This window comes from Alnus glutinosa, chromosome 1 (assembly GCF_958979055.1).
Source record: "Alnus glutinosa chromosome 1, dhAlnGlut1.1, whole genome shotgun sequence".
NCBI lineage: Eukaryota > Viridiplantae > Streptophyta > Magnoliopsida > Fagales > Betulaceae > Alnus > Alnus glutinosa.
In genome coordinates, this window is record NC_084886.1 from 12715088 (window position 1) to 12736954 (window position 21867).

The 21867-nt window shown below is 33.5% G+C and overlaps 1 protein-coding gene across 1 annotated transcript; it reads left to right on the top strand.

Annotated features, from left to right (window-relative positions):
• Positions 1-2431: 2431 nt before the first annotated feature.
• LOC133873254 (wall-associated receptor kinase-like 10) lies at positions 2432-6140 on the top strand. Its single transcript, XM_062310981.1, has 3 exons — positions 2432-3360; positions 3454-3570; positions 4936-6140. The coding sequence occupies exons 1-3, from the start codon at positions 2484-2486 to the stop codon at positions 6123-6125; spliced, it is 2184 nt and encodes a 727-aa protein (XP_062166965.1). The 5' UTR covers positions 2432-2483; the 3' UTR covers positions 6126-6140.
• Positions 6141-21867: the final 15727 nt, after the last annotated feature.

Consider the following 21867-nt stretch of genomic DNA (forward strand, 5'->3'; position numbering starts at 1 on the left):
TAAAAAGAGAAATGCTACGTGCACTTCAATTGCATGTACATGCTTTTTTTAACGTACATAAGAGTAAAAATTACTACTAAATAAAAAATTAAATAATAATTTTTAATATCACGTCAAAGAAATGTGTACTTAAAAATGCATACGGCATTTCTTTTTAATTTCCCCAGCCTCGTCAAGGTTTTTCTTTTAACTCTCTCTCAAGTGTATTGAAATGTGCTGGCGTTAGCCGTTACGTGAGCCCCCTTGAGAACACATTGTTTACTAAATCTTGTATGACTTGGTCTTGCATGCGAGTCGTTCTCAACTAACTTTGTTTCAACTAAAAAATGCCTCCAATCTCGATCCATGAAATAATTAACCTTTTTTTTTTTTTTTTTTAATCGTAATTTTGTCTCCTCAAATTGTTAATGATAAACAAGTCTAGCTAGTCCAGACAAAGACAACTGCACAGAAAGAACACACAAAGACAACTTGGTCTTCTTGGCGAAGAGTGAAGTTGAGAGGCTTAATTGTAATCTCCTCATTTGCTGTAGTAAATCCATATAAATTCATGCTTTTTTTAAAAAAAAATTTTTTGGCATGTTTGCGTAATGAGAAATGATTGTTGTACAACTCTTGATACAACTCCAAAAACTTTTTTTTTAAACTAACTATTGAATTTATTTTCTTACAAGTGGGTCCTATACATACATCTGATGGTTGATTTTAAAAAAAAAAGTAGTTAATTAGAGTTGTACAACAATTATATGAAAGTTGTAAATGTATCATATCTCTTGCATAATAGGCTCAAAGATAATAGACTAAAAGACAAATAAAGAAAGGAAATGGAACATGATGCCGCTAAGCAAAAGACTGAAATTTTTTGTTTGGGAAAACTATAACTACCCCTGGCCTCATCTTTCATTACTTTTGAAAAAATGTACCATAACTTTAAAAAGTGTCAATTTAGAATATCTATCTTTCAATTTTTTTTAATTTCAACCCTTAGTTAGAATTTTCTGTTAAATCATATATATCAAAATTCTCAAAATATCCATTTTTTTTTTTTAAAAAAAATTGCTAAGATTTAGGTGTTGGTCAGAATTTAACGGAATTTACAAAAATACCTATGCATGTATCTTGAAAATAAATTTATAATTTTATTTTTAAAAATAAACACGGAACTATTTTGAAAATTATTAGTTAAGCCTAAAATTTTAATTGATTTCTACCGCCCATAGGGTCTCTGATTCCAAGCACAGACGGTCTGCTTTATATATATATATATATATATATATATATATATATATATATATATATATATATTCAGCATTTGAAAGGGTTTTGTCTAATTGACAAGAAAAAAAACACAAAACAAAAAATGTTTTGTTATTTTAAGAATATCCTTGGCACATTGCACAACCAAGAATTAAAGATGGCCGGTAATCTGACCTGAACATACTTAAAAGTACATTTAAATATTTAAACCAAAAATTTGAAAAAAAAATTTAGACTTTTCAAAATTTTTTTCAAAATTTGGTTCCCAAATAATGTATCACAATATCATGAGATAGTGACATATTAATCAAAATAAGAAATTATATGAAATTATGACACATCATTTAAAAACTAAATTTTGATTTTTTTTTTTAGAATTTATAGCATTGCTAAAAAATTATTCAGCTCCAGCATATATTAATCAACTCGAGGTACACTTTGTTGACGTCAATGTTGGTTTAATTTTCATCAAGCCAAGTCAGGAGGTATGCACTATAGTCTTTTTTTTCTTTTTTTAATGCTATATATTTGGTCTTCGAGTGTTAACCACTTAACCGGCTTGTTGTCTCTTTTTACACGCCAAAATCTTTTCCTAGTAATACCCCGTTAAAAAGTGTGCACTTAAAAGTACATAAAAGTTATATATTTATTCCTTCAAATAGAGAGAGAGCCGCAACTCCGCAAGTTTACTTTTTTTTTTTTTTGTTTTTTTTTTTTAAAGATGTTTAAATGTATTAGGGCTTTGAATTTTGAATGGTTTTCTATTTATTATTCTTTGTATTTCATCTTTCGACAGTAAAAATTCATTTTGATCGTCTTTGTTTGTAGATGTGAAAGTGTATGAGAGGAAGGTGAAGCTGTATGGCCTTTAGGTGAGAGGAAGCCAGGAAGGTGAAGTGTATAGCTATGAGAGGAAGGGGGTACCCCTTGAGAACACATTGTTGACTAAATCTTGGTCCTGCGGCATGCGAGTCGTTCTTGGTCAACTAACTTCGTTTCAACTAAAAAAAGCCCCCAATCTCGATACATGAAATACCTTTTTTTTTTTAATCGTAATTTTGTCTTCTCAAATTGTTAATGATAAACTAGTCTAGTCCCGACAAAGACAACTTGGTCGGTCTTCTCGGCAACTTCCAGAGAACTTCGAAGTTCGGACGGTAATGGGGTTGTATAAAGCGGGCCGGGGCTTGGGGCTTATATCTAGCTGCTTAACAATTCCGTCATCCATGGCGGTAAAAATGGTATTTCAGATCATGATTGTGCTATTGTGTTCAATTGATGCAATATTATTTGTACAAGCAGCGGGTTTAGCAATTAATAGTACTTCATGTCAAGCAATCTGTGGGGATGTTAGCATCCCGTACCCTTTTGGAATAGGAGCTGGTTGCTACGTTGATCACTGGTTTGAAGTAGTTTGCAATGACTCTTTCAGCCCTCCCAAACCTTTCTTGAGTAGCTTCGGCCTGGAGGTGCTGAACATTTCATTAGGAGACGCTTATAGATCTTCACGAAGTACAGTTCGCGTCAATTATCCGACATTTTCTACTTGTACTAACAGTTCAAGCAGAAAACAAAATGTAGAGCTAGCAAACAGCTCTTTCATCTTCTCCCAGGGAAAAAACATATTCGTCGTCATGGGTTGCGATAACTCTGCCTCAATGAGATCCTCGGATGGTTCAATTATTGGGTGCATGCAGTCAAGATGTGATTCGAGTAAAGTAGTGATAAATGGTAGTAGTTGCCATGGCACTAACTGCTGCCAAACCACAATTGCTTCAGATCTCAATGCGTTCGAGACAACTATAGATCCAATTAGCTACCCTGCAGTCACCAAACAATGCAATTCTGCATTCTTGGTAGAAGAAGAGTGGTTCTGGGATAGTGGTTCATTAATAAATATGTCCTCCATTATGTCGCACGTTCCTGTGGTGTTGGAATGGGGGATTTTTGACACGTCATTCTACTCACTTCCAATATCACTCGAATCTTATACCAACAAAGAGTACGATTGTTATGGTCATGGTGGTCCGCGGGCGGCCTATTTTACATGTTATTGCAATTGGGGCTTTAAAGGAAATCCCTATGTTGTTGGAGGATGTGGAGGTAAAGTTTTTATAGCTAGCTACTCTATTTTATCTCTTTTATTCTTCCTCATTCTTCCTTTTCGTGTTAGATACTAACTGTGTTACATGTCAGATATTAACGAATGCGAGGAACCGGGCAGAGTCACTTATTGTTCCAATAATGGATACTGTGTAAATACGTATGGGTCTTACAAGTGTGGGATAGACACCAAGAGACTGCTCACTATAGGTATGTACGTTTACTCGGATCAAAAGTATAAACAAGCTTCCCATTTTATTTTTCTTTTGAAAAACCACCCACACAATATAAATCTCATATATATTTTGTCCCACATTATTTTGATTGATCTTCTTTCTATTGGTCCTACTTGCTTTGGATGTACTGTTTTTTAATTAGGAGAATTAATATTATGCTTTTGGATAAAAATTTTAAAACACATGTTTTGAAAAAAAAAAAAAAAAAAAAAATTAGCTAGAGCACATGCATCTTTTGAAAAAAATTAAAATGATCAAAATGGGCTCGCCATGATTACACATCTAAAACTTACGTCACTCAGTTATACTGCTAGCTTGTCTCCAATCTTTGAAGTACTATCATATTCCTAATCTTTGAAGTATTTTTCCAAGAGTCTGTGGTGGCAAATCTCTTTTTCTTTTTCTCTTTTTTAATATTTCTCCTGCACGTTCTACGTAATCAATTTTCAATAAATATATCCTTGAAATTCACTTTACTACTATCTAGACGGATGCTTTAATTATAATTACTAGCTACTATCCTAAAATTCTTAAGAATTGCAAGAGCCTGCAATTCTTAAAATAGTTTAAATGAATACTAAGATTTTGCCAAGTCAATCATTTTGAAGCAAAAATAAGATTGCAAGAATGGGATTGCTACTCCACTCAAAGAGGGTGGCTAATAACTTCAATTGCTTTTGAAAGTGGGTTGACCACTCTCAAAACTCTCGAGGGATGACCGACCACTCCATTAGTCTCAAGGGTAATCAACCACTCTCCAAAAGGTTTTGAGAATGGTTGAACTATTCAAAAAAACTCGAATGGGGCTGACTAACCCCCATAAGTGATCTTGAGAGGGAGATTGACTAGCCACCCCCTCATGCCCTTAGGGTGGAGGGGGTGGTCCAGTCACCTTTTAAGGCTTATGAGGTGGCCAACTACTTTCTTGGGATGACTAACCATTCCCAAAATTTTAAGGGATGGTGCACCCAAACTTTTTAGGTATTGGCTAAAGAAATCATTTCTTGTAAATTTTTTTTTTTTTTTATTCAAGATGGATGACTTGAAATTTTTTAAAATTACAGGCAGGAGATTCTAATGTGAACCTTAATTAAACCTTCATGCTTTTTTGTTTATCCTTTTCCTCCCTCAACAACCCTCTTTTACCATCTCCTTCTTTTGGAATACTTCAATAGTCAAAATATATAAACATACTTTTTGTAACATGATAGTTTGTCGGACTAATTTCTAGCATTATGAGAAGTCGTCTATCTATTTTAAGTCAAATTTCTCAATCAAAACTATCGCATAACCTTTTACTACAATGGATAATCTTTTCCTATTACATTGTGTTAAGTAGGTATTAGCAGTAGCTTTGGGCTATTGGTTCTACTTGTTGGTGGATGGTGGTCCTACAAAGTGGTGAAGAAGAGGAGGAGGATTAAACAAAAGAACAAGTTTTTCAAACGAAATGGTGGTTTATTGTTACAACAACAATTATCTTCACATGAAGCCAATTTTGAGAACACCAAATTGTTTAATTCAAAAGATTTAGAGAAGGCCACTGACCGTTTTAATGTAAATAGAATACTTGGCCAAGGAGGACAAGGTATTGTTTACAAAGGCATGTTGACAGATGGAAGAATCGTTGCTGTGAAAAAGTCCAAGGTAATTGATGAAGGGAAACTTGAAGAATTCATTAATGAAGTTTTCATCCTTTCACAAATTAACCACAGGAATGTGGTTAAGCTAATTGGTTGTTGTTTGGAGACAGAAGTTCCTCTTCTAGTTTATGAATACGTTCCTAACGGAGCTCTTTCCCAATATGTTAATGGCCAAACGGAGGAGTTTCCATTAACATGGGATATGCGCTTACGAATTGCAACAGAAGTTGCAGGAGCTCTCTTCTATTTACACTCAGTAGCTTCCTTGCCTATTTATCATCGGGACATTAAGTCTACAAACATACTCTTAGATGATAAATTTAGAGCTAAAGTAGCTGACTTTGGGATTTCAAGAAACATCACTGTTGATCAAACTCACTTAACCACACTAGTGCATGGAACTTTTGGATACTTGGACCCTGAATATTTCCAATCAAGTCAATTTACAGAAAAGAGTGATGTTTATAGTTTTGGTGTTGTCCTTGCTGAATTGTTAACTGGCAAAAAAGTGATTTCTTCAACAAGAACACAAGAATCCAAAAGTTTAGCCACATATTTCATTCAATCGGTGGAGGAGAACAATTTGTTTGATATCATTGATAGTCGAGTTTTGAAGGAAGGTAAGAGAGAAGAGATCATTGCGATTGCGAACCTTGCAAATAGGTGCCTAAACTTAAACGGAAAGAAACGACCTACAATGAAAGAAGTTGCAATAGAGTTGGACGTAGTTCAAATGTTGCAAAAAGCCCCTAACCTTCAACAAAACTATGAAGAGCTTGAAGACGTCCAAGCAAAAATGTATGAGCCACCGGATGTTGTTCCCACATCAACAATGTCAACCTTATTTGTAGACGCTCAACCATTATTATCTTTTCAATCAGTATGAATCAGTATTTGTTTAATGTAATGTTGTAAGCTACATCACTTTATTTGGTACCATACACATTATTGGACCCCAATTTTACTGTTCTAACTCAGTTACGCGCCTTTAAGGGTCCACAAACAATCAATTATTGTATGTAAATTTTTCAAAATAAAGGGAGAAGAAAAATGTAAATGCTACCGAGGATTAAAAAACCAAGATCTTGCATGATGGGCACTTCACTTGATTTTGATCAGGTGAACTCATGCACTTGGAGCTTCGTGTCGAGGCTCTGTTACGCCTTTTCACTTTATTTTGTCTAACACTTTTAATGATATTGCTTAATAAATACATAACAGAAGAGGAACTTCACTCCTAGTGAAAAATTTCAATCAATTGACAAAACCGGGTAACGATAGGACACGTAAACAGATTGCTAAATTAGAAAATAAACGTTGTTAGGGTTTGAAAATTCCATGACACGCGGATCTGGTGACAAAGTGAAAACATTTTGAATAACTCTTCAAGATTTACATTACATATTGTTCCACTTACAAAACCTTTCTAACTACGAATACCCAATATTCTTATAACCTCAAACGACCCATTCACCTCCCAGTATCCTACCACAGTAACTCCAGAACCTCTAACATTCTTCTATATGGATCACCTTCACGAATGAACATCGCCTGGTTCAATCTAGAACTCCGGCAACTGTTGGCTTTTTCAATAGTTTGAATGAGGAATAAACGAGGAAAAGGTTTGAATCTGTTTAAGGTCGAGAACGCTTAATATTATTGACAATAATTTCTAACTCTTGATCATTTTTTCCTTATTGACAATAATTTTTTTTCACTTGAAGATGCATAGTCCTCACTGTCTGCGTGGAAATATAACAATTGTCTTCTAGGACACTTGCTAAACACACATGAAAACAGGGATTTAAGCGTCTTGAGGGTTTGAGAGAATTAGGGTTCCATAGGTAAATTTCATTTAAGAAAAACTAGGGCCACCAAAAGTGGACAGTTAGGGTTTTGTGGGAAAAAAAATCAAACTAATGTGGAAATAAATTGCAGACGGTTAAGCGAGGTGTTGTGGTGAAAGAACAAAACAGGAATTTAAGCGTTCGATGCAAGTAAACTCACTTCGAATTGAATAATTGTGAAATTGCATTATGTGTTAGATATGATTGAACCCTAGGTTTACATATTGATTTGATGAAATGTCTTTATATAAAAGACGCATGGATTGTACGAAGAAAAAAAATAAATCCCTGTACATACCATGATTTTGTTATTATATATAGTATATACTTGAGAAAAATGCACATACCATAACAAAGTATGGAAGTTATGAAAATATTATAGAATGTTTATGAAATGAAAATAATAAAAGGTTATGAATGAGCATGTGTAAATGTTGATTATATGGACTTGACCCTAATTCAATATCAAATTCCAAAGTATCAACAAATTCAATATCACAAATACAAAACAAAATTCAATCAAGGATATTTGAGGAAAGGATATCTAAGGAAGGTTGATAGAATCCAAAAGTAACAGAAAATGAAAATTGATTGATAATATTGAACTCCAATCAGAGTTTGAGACAAACCACAAGACAAGCTGATAACAATCCTCAATAATCTGCCGATCGACTGCCACTAAGCTCTAATGTTCACTGCTGATTGATAACTACAACTGTACGTGCTGATTAGTGTTATAAGAAATTGCATGTATAGTTGTTGCATTATGAAAAGATTATGCAATATATCTTCCTTTTTTATAATTTTTTTTAGCTTGCTATGGTTCCAAAATGGAACATCTGAATAAATTATTGTTTAATTTGCACGAAAATAAGAAAGATTTCTGACTTATTAAGAGCAGTTTTTGGGAGATACTAAGATATAAAGCATCAATCTATGTCTTTGTCCTGATGCGATCCCCACCGTCATAAAATAGAAAATCTAATTATATTCATATATATATATATATAGACACCCAAATAATTCGTAACGGAAGCGAACTTTCCATTAGGTTATAGTTAATAATTGGAGATTTTAAGTACGTACGTTAAGTTGTCGATCGACTATGATGCAGCTATTACAAACCGTTATTCTAATTCGAAAACATTCCATCATGAATTCTTTGTTAAATTATTAAATGCATAATTTTTTATTTACTTAAATTTTTGAAATAAGTGGCCGGTAATCATTTAATGTAATAATGACTTAAGATTGTATAAGAGCAGATCATGAGGTCAAGAGTTTGAATTTTGCCACCGTAATTTATTCCCAAGAAAAGTGGTGATTTAAGACTCTTATTTTTAAGACTTTCCCTTTCAGAAAACATATATGAGTTGCTCCCTCCTCCTCTTCCTTTTCCTTTTTACTCCATACTCCTACGATTTTCTCATGGCCAGTTTAAATAAATTTTTAAGATATTTAGTTACTATTTTCTTAAATCTAGTCTGCTCAGAGCAAATCTGCTCTTTAATTATTTTTGTACATGGGTTAGCGGAAGATGAAAGTCATAGATATCACTTTATTGTAAGAATTTTATTTGTATCTATAACTATGTAACCTCATATAGTATGTGGCTATAATTTTGTAGAGCTTTATGCTTTGTGATGTAAGAGCTTTATGCTTGTGATCTTTGATCAATAAAATACTCACATCTTTCGTTAAAAAAAAAAAAAAAAAAATTCTTATTTTCAACACTTTCAAAAAAACCAAAGCATGTAGAAATAACAGATGAGTTGTTAATAAAGAACACAACAAAGCAAAGAAAACAACACGTAAATTTTGCCCTTGTGTTGGCCATATATATGCATGCACATTCCTGGCCTATATCTCAAAAATGGCATGAAGTTCTTGTCCATCTTTGATTTCCTCTTAATTGATCACATCACATGATGCAACAACTAGCCAAATTATTCAGGCGGCACAGGAATCCAGCAACATCCGGCCATCGAAATATTGCCGGTGCATGTCAGAATCCGACGACATTTGGCCATCATCGCTGGATGCCGGCGGACCAAAATCCGGCCATGGTCAGAAGCCGGCCGGACCATGGCCGGATTTGGCCAAAATGGCCGGAATTCGGCCGGATTTGGATGGATCCGGCCACTGATTCGGTTGGATCTGGCCAAAATGGCCGGGATCCGGTCGGATTTGGATGGATCTGGCCACTGATCCGACCGGATCTGGATGTATCCGGCAACGGCGACCGGACGTTACAGGATTTCGACGATAGTTGTATTTTCATTTTTTCATAATTCATAGTTGAAAAACCATCATGATTTTAAAAAAGAAAAAAAGAATTGCACTAGTTGCTTTAAATTAATTAATAGTACAACATATGTCCCAAGAATTTATAGGGTAGAATACGTTTATTTGACGCATTCCGTTTTAATTTATGTTTACTTGCGGTGAGTATGTTGTTTCGGAACTTATAATTGATTTGCACAGTTTTTTTTTTTTTTTTGTGTTTGTTTCTGTAATTTTTGTCCCTTAATTCTCCCGTCTCATGTTGTAATTAATCTCAGAAAAATAATACTTTTGCAACTAGACTAAAACTATTCCTAAGACAAAATTACACTCAATTGTCCTACTAATCAAATGATTAAAGACTAATACTTCTAACCACAACGTATGGCCTAATTAATTAACTAATCAGAAGATCGAGTAAAACAAAACAATCTCCATCGGATCGATAGATAACTTCATTTGCTTTAGCTTGTCCGGTACCGATAAGGCAGGCTTGGGTTTTGTCCAATTTGGCGGGGCTCAATTTTAATTTGATGTTTGCAGTGAATTAAATGCTTCGCAAATTAGAGTACCTAGCATGTAATCCGCGTTATGCGCAGGTTTTTACTAATTAAAACTGAATAAGAATCAAATTAGAAAGTAATAAATAATATACAAAATAGTTTTAAAAAAAGTTTTTAGAATGCTACATTAAATTTTAAAAACAAAATAAAAACTTATGAATAAGAATAAAAATACGTAAACGTATATGGTAAATAATATCGTAAGGAAGCAAAATATATCACATGTATTCAATTTTATAGATGTTAATTCAATAGACATTTCATACATATACAGGAATTCACAAAAGCAAAGAACAAAATAGTACACTCACATAATTGGAATAACTTGTATTCAATATTTACAAACTGGATAACCTATATTAAAATGCTACATAAAATTTATCAAGTCTATAAACATGAAATTTGAGAATTTATAATAGAGAAATTGAAATATGTCAAGCGTGATCGTCCTCATTGTCGGAGGACTCAGGCGGTGGTGCATTTGTCTTTTCTTGATACTCCAAATCAACCATGTGGTGAAAATTAATAACTTCAGGTGTTTGATGCAAGTGTTGGTAGTGACTTAGTGATGTTGCCCTCTTAGGATCAGAGGCGCACGCATGAGCGAGTCCCCTGTCTGATATCCTCTCTCGATGTATCTGAACACGTCGTACCCTCCTACGACTGATGCTAGGAGTCCTCACCATGAAAGGACGCAAACGGAGGACTTCATATCTCTCGCGACACGCCCAGCGTACCAGGCTGAGTAAGCGTCCGTTGGGAACTCGTTCATCTTTCTTATAATGTTTGTCTGCCATGCTACAGTCTAAAATAGAAACCCAAAAGAAAATATTGTTAACAATAAACATATTTCAACTAAAGAAAATTGCACACTCACCATAATCAAATAATGAATAATTAACAATTTATAAATCACCAAACATGAAGTGAAATATTATAAATATTGTTTTCTTATTATCATATACATGGTACCTTCAAAATGGAGGGCAATATCAAGTTAACTGTAACTCACAAAACATAAAATGGAGGGCTTATATAATTATCAGCGTACATAATCAACTACAAATTATAATTATTGACCATAAAATTATATATTATGCTTAATTTTTCGTATGAAAATTGAATGACGTAAACTAAAAAAAAGTATAAATACACGACTTCAAATTATTTAAGAAATTGCATTCTTATTGCAAATTATTTTCAAATTAAGTAAAAGAAATCACATGTATTGAATATTTACATTTACTAAATTTAATTCTAGAGAACAATTACATAATATTGTAATGCACAAAATAGTGTAAAACAAAAAAAAAATAATGAATAAAATTAACAATTAACCACCCGTAATTCATTGTGTTATTTTCTCTCTTGCTTATGCTATTTTTCTACACATTTTATTATTCTTCAATTATTTATTACTTTTTTTAAAATTAAATGTGCTTCTGTCATAATATAAGAATTCACAAAAACAAAGAATAAAATAATGTATTCACATTATTGCTATAACTTGTATTCAATATTTACAAAAGAAACCTTTTGCCAAATATTATATAGTCATTTTTATAAATATTGTTTTCTTATTACCTTTAAAATTGAGGGCAATATGAAATGAAGTGTAACTCATACAACATTCTAAAAGTGTATATATACATGTATTGCATGTTTAACGTAAAAGAAACTACATTTATAACAAAAAATAAGGACAAAAAATTGAAACGTAAGATTTGTATTTTTTGTATATTTTTCTCGGTTTCAATGAAACTAAGAGGTATAGAAAGAAGTCCCGACAAAATGAGATTTTTTTTTTTTTTTTTTAAATTTTATTTTCCCGACCACCGTCCTTCACATATATATCATAAAAGAAAATACTTTTAGCACAAAATAAGCAATAATATATAAATTAGAACATAAAATAAGGACGAAAAATGAAAATAGATGACAAACGAAAAAGGGGCAGTAGAAAACCTTTTGGTTGATCAGATTTGAAGACGAACTCCAAGGGGCAGTAGAACGATTTTGTTAAAAGGTTCTAATATCCAATCACAAAAATTATAATAAATAAACCACAAAACAAATTTTAAAATGAAATCTTGAGCATGCATAGAAAACTTACTTGATCAGCGTAAAGGGTTGGAAGTTTGATAAAGTGGCAAGTTCTTTGGAGCATGAGAAATAGTGAGGAAGAAGTCTTGTCTTTTTTTAATGTTATAGCGTCTTCCTCCAAACAATTTTTCACATACAGTTTTTTGGTAGAAAAAAAAAAACTGATCGCACCTTTTCATTTGTATTTGACTTCAGATTCAGTTATTTTGTTTTAAAAAATAAAATTACACGCATGATGAGGTGGGTTAACCAACTTTACACCAAGTTTAACCAACTTAAATGCACGTCCAATAATAAGAGGGACACTTGTCAACAGTTTATTTTGTTTTAAAAAATTAAACTGCATGCATATGAGGTGGCTTAACGTTTTTAAGAGTTTTGCTTTGTTAAAAAAAAACAAAAAAAGTTTAACTAGCTTAAATGCACGTTTAATAATAAAGAGGGACACTTGTCAAAACAATTAAGCGTCATTTGTCGCGATTATAAGCTTTTCCTTTACTGATTCCTCTATATATATGATATGATATATGATTGGTGGGGCTGTTATAGTGTCCTGAGATACAATCAATTTGTTCAATTAGGGTATGTTTGTTTCTATGCAAGATATTTCCATGGCAGATTTTCTAGGAAAAAGATTACTCTGTTAGCAAAAATGCAGGATAACGTATTCCAAAAATGCAGCCATATATGTAGTTCTGCTTTAGCTTGTCCATCTTTGATTTCCTCTTAATTGATAACCTCACATGATGCTACCAGTAGCCAAAATATTTCTGACACTAAGCGCCATCTCCAATGCTTGAAATGCGATCCACCAGCTACTCTGGATAGCGAAAAAAAAAACACAAGAAATGAGTACACTTTAAATGGATGCATATACGTACGGACGAAAAACTAGAGTTCTTAATCTGAGTGTGTATATCAATAGTACTGCATGAAGATGTCAAATTATTACTAAAAGGAGAAAAATTGAAGAACAAAGAAGTAGAAAAAGAAGAATATATATATATAGTAGACACAAAAAGTTACCCTTCTAGGTGCATTTGCAGCATAAGGTTGTGGAACTAGTGCCTGCATATATGCATTTGATAATTAAATAGGGTCAATATACGATTTAATTTGGTTAATTTTGACTGTCATATCATCCCAACAGTCATACTAAATAATATTACAATAAAATAAATAAATGGTTTGAGTGGAGTTAATTTGTACAATCTTATTTCCAAATTAGTATTGTCTTACAAGATTGGGATTTGCTTCATCAGGAGGAAGCCCTCTCTTAGACTGTAGCAACATGTAGTTATCCAAGGAGGTGGCGTCAGTAACGGCGTGGTAGTGACAGAACCGCCGTTTATTATAACAGGAAGTACATAGATCGTAGATGGTGGGAGCGGTGTCAAAGCATTAGACGCAAGTGAAATAGAGTCCCATAAGGCAGGCTATGCAGTTTTGGCAACACGAACTACGGGTTTTCATGATGTAGTACAACGTGAGAACTTCGTAGAAATCCAAGCTACCGTCCCCATTACGGTCCAAGCTACGGAAAAAGTTGAGGTCAATCTTGTTGTAGCCGCATTGCTGGAAGAAGTTCAGGAACTCATTGAAGCTAACTAGGCCATCCTCATTCATATCTATTGAGAAGAAGAAGTTTGCTGCTAGCTGCCAAAGTTGAGAGGCGGAATTGTTATAGTACGCTTCAGCTGCCATGTGTAACTCTTCCATGTTCATGTCGATGGAGGGGGGTAGACCGTTAGAGCTCCTGGAGTATATATATATATATATCAAAGCTCCTTAAATATATATATATATATATTTTTTTTTTCCTATTCAAATATGGGAAAAAAAGGGGGAAATGGAGAAATTACAAAGGAGGATCCTTTCCACTCCTTAATCTGATAGAGGAAATGAAATGTGAAAAAGTGGGAATGCTTCCGAACACAAGGTGGGCCCATCCAGCTACAAGGTGTGCATCTAAATTAGCACATCTAGATATCTTAAGAGCACTCCAAACATTTATGGAATGCAATTGAACAAGAGAGTCAGAAGTACTGGTGCAGAGATCCAGCTTGAGAAAAGCAAAGGATCTTTCAAAGTCAGAATAGTGAGAAGAGAGTTTCCTTCAATGATCAGGGGGGAACAACCCATTGAGACAACAAATCTGGAGGCTAATAATGCTGCATGGGATTCACCCATCAAGGCATCCATAGGGGGCAGCTTCAGAGTATTGATTGCCAGAAATTTTCCAGAGTGATCTTGGAGAACTGCAGCAGCAACTGCAAAAGTAGGATGAATGACCATATCAAAGTTAACTTTAAAAGAACCTAAGGGAGGAGGATCCCAATCAGCCAAGTTGCTATTCTGTCAAGCCAGCAAGTGATGCTGAGTGGTGTTCTTGATACATTTAAGAGTAGTGAGAGGTACAGGGGTAATGGCTTCGTGAATAAGTTTATTCCTAGCAAACCAAATCTGATCCATTAGCACCAAAACAGAAATTTGAAAACTATGCACATCTTGCACCAGGATGCCAAGAGAGGAATGAGGCGAAGCAAAGCCTTAATCCAATCAACAAAAGGCATATAAGAGAAAGAAACTGTGTGCAAAGGCTAGAGGGAATTCTGCCACATAATTCTAGAAGAATGGCAACTCAAGAATACATGTTGAAGAGACTCCACTGAGAGTTGGCAAAGAGTGCAACAAAGCATATCCGGATCTCGCTTATGCAAAAACCTGAAAATATTAAGTCTAATAGGCAAGATATTCCAAGCTAATTTCCACATAAAATGCCTTAAATATTCTTAATGTTGATAAAAGTAGAATGAATTTGTTTCGATCAGTTTTATAGACATCGATCTTGTGCATATGTATTATTGCATAGGCTATGTTGAAAGCCATGTCTGCATCTAGCTCTAGCTAGACATTAATTTGGCGTGCCAGGGTGTAGAAATAGTCATGATCGATGGGGATATTCCGTGTGCATACCATGTCTTCATCTAGCTCTAGCTAGCTAGACAATTTATATTTAATGCTTAAGAATTGAATGGCGTACGTGGACCAGGGTGTACAAATAGTAGTCATGATGGGGATTCCATGGACTGGGGGGACTTGCCAACCCCAAGACTCGGGGTACTTATAGTTGGTTTGGCAACCGAGTGAAATAATTATTTCATTCGAATTTTTTCTAAAACTCACCCACCGGCTTAAAAACTTGGATTTTGACTCGAATTTTGAGTCCACTCAAGGCTGTCTTTCAGATTAATGGTGAGACCCACGCGCAGGAAAAGTTGTCACAAAAAAACGCATGGGTCCCACATTTAAATAATAAACTATTAATAATTTATATATAAAAAAAATAAATGAAATTAAAAAAAAAAACAGAGGGGTGGCTGCCGGCAGCCACCTCCGACCTCCTCTAGGGGTACCGCGCGGCCACCCCCATTGTCTGGGGGCAAAGGGGTGGCTGCCGGTTTGCTTCATTTTTTATTTTTATTTTTTATTTTTTAATTTTGATTTCAATTATTTTTTTTTTAAAAAAATTATTTATTTATTTTAATTAAATAATCAATATATAATAAATTATATTATTTATATTATTATTTCACACAACTTTTCAAAATACAAATAATTATACACAACTTTTTAAACTTCCAATCATTTCTTACCATTAAAATATAATATTTTTCAATCTCAAAGTTCAACACCCAAACACAATTTTTTACCTCGATATTTGTAAATAGAATTAGAATTCAATTCTAATTCTAAAAATTCAATACCCAAACGAACCATAAAGCAACTCCAAAAGCTACGAAAAAATTAATTTAGAGTCTTATAAAAATATTAATGTATCAGTACTGCACCCCAAACATTAGTTTATTAATTCCCCTTACGTACGTCACAATCTTCTTTATTTTTTAAAAGGAAAATGATACACTTATCATTTTTTTTTTTTTTTAAAAAAAAGTTGTTTTTCAAATTATATATATATATATATATATATATATATATCTTTAACTCAGGATTCTAAATTTTACTTATAAGAGCAAGAAGCCTTTTCTTCTTTGGTCATAACACTAACTGTTTTACAACAAGTGTCATTACAACCAAGACTTAAATTTCTATATATATTTATATTTTTTTAGTAAGAGTGACACGTGTCATCTTTTTATTGGTGTTGACGTGACACATAATAGAATCTGTTAAATGTTTTAACGAAATTTGACTTTAGGGACTAATTTTTTTTTTTTTTTTTGTAGATATATCTTAAGAACCTTTGAATTCACTTTGATACGACAATGAACAATTTGTAATTTAGGTTAACCACAATAAACATGATAAAATATTCATAACCACTTTGTGCTGGGACACTAATAGGTATGTAAAGACAATTATAAGGTGCCCAAATATCATTCCTCTTTTATTATACCTTGGCAATCAGGATTGTCTTGCATCATCCCTTTGTACAATTAACAAATTGGTGTTGTTCAATTTGATCTTTGTAATGCATGAATAAAAATCAGATCGTTCTATTGTTTTTCAATATTTGGAATTGGCCGGTTTTTCAACGTTTACTGCACCTGATTGTGCTTGGTTTGTTTTCAATAAATCCTGGAGATAACTTTAAATTAAGGTACTCATTTTTCTTAAAACCTATTAATTAATTATACTTGAATTACTTTGTTTGTAGTTTATATTATTCTGTGTACATATGTGATGTCGTTAGACTAAGAATTCAAATAGTTACTTTGATTGCTGATTTTTATTTTTATTTTGTTAATTTGATGGTTTTACTTAATTAATATTTTTTTGTTGTTCTTTCGCTTGTTTGTGTTAGTAATAACTATATTGAGTAAAAAATGCTAACAAAATCTTATACTTTTCAATTCAATTCTTTCCGCTTGTTTGTGTTATAGCTAGCAAACTATAAAATTTTTATATTTGAAAAGGAGGTTATTTTTAAAGATGATTTTATAGACATGTAAATTTTTTATTTCATTATGACTTATGACTTACACACACATATATATAGGGACTATATGTATCTATGTATTTATTTATTCACGTAAGTTCGTACTCCCATACAAAAAATCATGGTTCCTCCCCTGATAAGACGTATGTGTGTAAATAACATTTTTCATAAAATATAATAATTAACGTCGGAGGCCATTTTCAAATTGAATGGGTGTGCTATTTTTTTTTTTTTTTTTTTTTTATATTATTGTATTCTAATATTGTTTACTATCTTCAAAAGAAATATGTTAGTTGCACAAAAATTTTGCATAACAATACTGATATGTCTAACATTTTTATTTTATTTTTTTTAAAAAAATAAATTTGGACACATTATCATTGTTGTGTAAGAGTTATGCAAATAACAACATATCTCTCTATTCAAAATTACGAATCCCAATAAAATTTGTTTTAAAACATAATTAAAATATAAAAAAAAAAAAACATAGATTACCCAAACATGCTGTTATTCTAATTCGAAAACATTCCTTCATAATTTATTTGTTAAAATGTTAATTAAATTATTAAATACATAATTTTTTATTTCCTTAAAATTTTGAAATAAGTAGCAATTATTTAACATAATAATGACTTAAGATTGTATAAGAGCAAAGAGGCCGGTCATGATCAAGTTCGAACTTTGCGGTCGTAATTTATTCCCTAAGACAAGTGGTGATTTAAGACTCTTATTTTCAACGCTTTCAGAAAACCAAAGCATGCAGAAATAACAGATGAGTTGTTAATAAAGAACGTACACAACAAAGCAAAGATGGCAGTTCTTGTCCATCTTTGATTTCCTCTTGATATATCACCTCACACGTACGTGTCCATAAATTTAGACGAGTTTATACCAGCCTAAATTCCTGATCATAAATTTAGACGAGTTGATACCAGTTTGGCAAAGCATTGGAGATCGGGGTTAGTGTCCATAAATTTTGTAGGAAATTTCTTTTGTAGGAAATTTTTTACAATTAACTCACATAAAAAATTGACACGTGTCTTTTAAACATGTGAGAAACATATTTTTTTTTTTTCATTAATGCTATTAAAAAAGAAGAGTGATTGGTGCACCACTCTAGAGACATGGGATGGGACCCACGGGTCCCACATAGAACCCACTCCATGTCTCTAAACTCCTGCACAACACAACTGCAGGAGTCAATTTCCATTAAAAAACATGTAAGAAGTACATGTTATTTAAATAACATATAATTCTCACATGTCAAGAGACACATTTTAACCTTATATATAAATCGTAATATATTTCTCACAAATTAATTTATAAAAAATTTCTGTCCTCCGTTTAATACCTCCTCTTGCATCAGTTTCGGTCAATAGCCAGAAATGAATGCAATGACTTTTAGGCTTTTTAATTGCGATATTCTATAGGCCGGGGCACGCGCGGAAGCACATCTATCTTGATATAATTCAATCTTGAAATTGAATGAATGGCGTAGATCGATGATCAACTTAATTGGCTGTTTGATCTTTGTCAATTTAACAAAAGACAAATTCCGAAGTAAGCGCGTGGCTTCATCTACTTAATTGGGAGGATATATAAGACGCGCCCATATGCAAAAGTCACAATTGTGGACCACCCAAATGGGATCATTTTCCTAGTAATTTATGAGAGGTGCGGTGATCGATCAATAATGGCTATTACAGACGAAGACATGCAACTTGGTCTTCTTGGCAACTTCATAGAACTTCTTGGCAACTTTTAGAAGGACGCGGTAATGGCGTACGTTGTATAAATTAATTAGCAGGCCGGGGCTTGGGCTTATATCTAGCTGCTTAACAATTCCGTCATCCATGGCGGTGAAAATGGTATTTCAGATCATGATTGTGCTCTTGTGTTCAATTGATGCAATACTATATGTACAAGCAGCGGGTTTAGCAATTAATAGTTCATGTCAAGCAAAAAGCTGTGGGAATCTTAGCAATATCCCATACCCTTTTGGAATAGGAGCTGGTTGTTACCTTGATCGCTGGTTTGAAGTAGTTTGCAAAAATCACTCTTCGGGCTCTCCCAAACCTTTCTTGAGTAGTGTTGGGAATAAATCCCACTCAACCCGATCCAAATAGGAGATTCAAAAGTCAAATAAGGTCCAAACAAATAAGAATAATGATCAGATAAGAATAATGATCATATCAGAAGTCTAAGAAGATATCAGATCAGAAGTCTAAGAAGATATCAGATTGGAAGTCTAAGAAGATATGTAATTATAAGTCTAATAAAGGATTAAAGTCTAATTAGAACTCTGACAGCAGTTCTAGATCAACAAGGAGCAGGAATCCTAATCCAGGTTCGACTCCACCTCTATGCCTATAAATAGGCTCATACCCCAGGTATAAACTAAGTCTCAGAATTTTATGCATAGAGCATTATTTTCTCATAGAAGCTAACTTAGGCATCGGAGCGGGACCCCCGGAAGGGTCCCTAGTTTTTGTTGTTTTGTAGAATTATTGAAAGATGTGAAAAACATCAAAGGAACGTGCAGATTCACATCATACCGAAAACTGTACCAACAAGTAGCTTCGGCCTGGAGGTGCTCAACATTTCATTAGTAGACGCTTATGATCCACACAGCAGTACAGTTCGCGTCAATTATCCGACATTTTCTACTTGTACTAATAGTTCAGGCACAAAACAAAATGTAGAGCTAGCAAACAGCTCTTTCTTCTTCTCCCGATACGAAAACATATTCGTCGCCATGGGTTGCGATAACTCTGCCTCAATGAGATCCTCGGATTCAATTATTGGGTGCATGTCATTATGTGATTCGAGTGAAGTAGTGATAAATGGTAGTAGTTGCAATAATGGCACTAACTGCTGCCAAACCATAATTGCTTCAGATCTCAATGCGTTCGAGACAACTATATATATTAGCGACCCTGCATTCACCAAAGGATGCAAGTCTGCATTCTTGGTAGAACAAAATTGGTTCTGGGAAAGTGGTTCATTAATAAGAGAAATGATCCCTACACTCATTTCTCACAACAGCTCCACAACAAGCTGACGTGGCTGATAATATTTTATTATTTTTTTGTTTTATTTTCATTTCTTTTTGTAAAAAAATAATAAAATATTATCAGTCACGTCAGCTTGTTGTGGAGCTGTTGTGAGAAATGAGTGTATGAATCATTTCTCTTTATACAGTCGAGTACCTTTGTTCTAGTAGTTTTCATATTTCAGCGAGTAACCAAACCTCTTTTACAAGTTCTTGCAAAAGCGGCTTTGAAGGAAATCCCTATCTTGTTGCAGGATGTGGAGGTAAATTAAGTTTTTCGATCTAGTCTATTATTTATCTCTTTAATTCTTAATTCCTTCTATCTTCTTCTAGCTTTTTCGTGTTAATTAAATACTTCTATATATGAATTAAATTTGTAACAGTACGTACTCGTATCATAGGGCGATAATTGATGATCTATATATATTAGCTAATTAATAGTTAGATACTAACTGTATGTGTCTGTGTCTGTGTCGTGTACATGTCAGATATTGACGAATGTGCGGACCTGGGCGCGCGCGGAGTGTGTTTCAATAATGGATTCAGTAGTGGATATTGTGAAAATACGTATGGGTCTTACGTGTGTCGGATACTTGATACCAACACTCGGGTTAAACTGCTCACAATAAGTATGTACGTTTACTCGGATCAAAGTATAAACAAGCTAGCTTGCCATTTGATATGTATTTTTCTTTTTAAAAAGCGAGCCATAAATCTCATATTTTTGCAGTATATAATTTCAAGCGTGTGTAGTGGCAAATCTTTTCTTCTTTTTCTTTCTTTCTTTTAATATTTTCTCGCACACTTTTTATGCAATCAATTTTCAATAAATATATATCCCTAAACTTCACTTATTACTATCTAGAAGGATGCTTCAAGTATAATTGATTTTGAGATATATTGAAACTTTAGGATCGGGATTTCTTGAAATTCTTAACAATTGTAAGAGCCTAGCTACAACTCTTAAAATAGTTTAAATGAACACTTAAGATTTTGCCAACTCAATCATTTTGAGGCAATATTTTTTTTTGCATATTCTTCGACTATCCAATCAAAGAGAATGGTCTACCTCCCCAAGTACTTTTGGGAGTAGCTGGACCATGCACCGAGGTCAAAACTTTCGAGAAATGGCCGACCACATCATATAAGCCTTGAGGGTGGTCAACAACCTCCTAAAGGTTTTTGGGGTTTGCCAAACCATCCAAAATACTAATGAGAGGCCGACCAACCCCTATAAGCCTTGAGGGGTAGTTAGCCACCTCCTCAAGGCTTGAAGGGGTGGTTCAATCGCCATTCGAGGCTTATTTGAGTGGTCGAACATCTCCTTGGGATGGTCGACCACCCCAAAAATATTAAAGGATAGTGCACCCAATCTCTCTAGGTGTTGGCCAAAGAAACCATTTTCTGTAAGTTTTTTTTTTTTTTTTTAATTTTTTTTTATTATTCAAAATAGATGACTTGACAAAATCGTGACCGTTCATTTAAAATAATAGCTACAATTTTAAAAGTTGCAGGTAGAGGATTCTGATGTAAACCTTAAACATTCATGCTTTTTTAGTTAAATCATATTTCTCCTTCAACAACCCACTTTTACCATCTCCTTTTGGAATACTTCGATAGTCAAAATATATTAACTTACATTTTGTCACAGGATAGTTTTTCAGGCTAATTTCTAGCATTAAGAGTAGATATCTATAAGTTTTAAGACAACGTTCTCAATCAAAACTATTACTATAACCTTTTACTACAATGAGTAATCTTCTTCTATTACATTAATGTATTAAGCAGGTCTTAGCAGTGGCGGCCTTGGGCTATTGGTT

Coding starts and splice junctions, on each gene's coding strand:
- LOC133873254 (XM_062310981.1), top strand. CDS start 2,484: ATGGCGGTAAAAATGGTATTTCAGATCATGATTGTGCTATTGTGTTCA. Junction 3,361..3,453: donor TGTTGTTGGAGGATGTGGAG/GTAAAGTTTTTA, acceptor GTTACATGTCAG/ATATTAACGAATGCGAGGAA. Junction 3,571..4,935: donor CAAGAGACTGCTCACTATAG/GTATGTACGTTT, acceptor TGTGTTAAGTAG/GTATTAGCAGTAGCTTTGGG.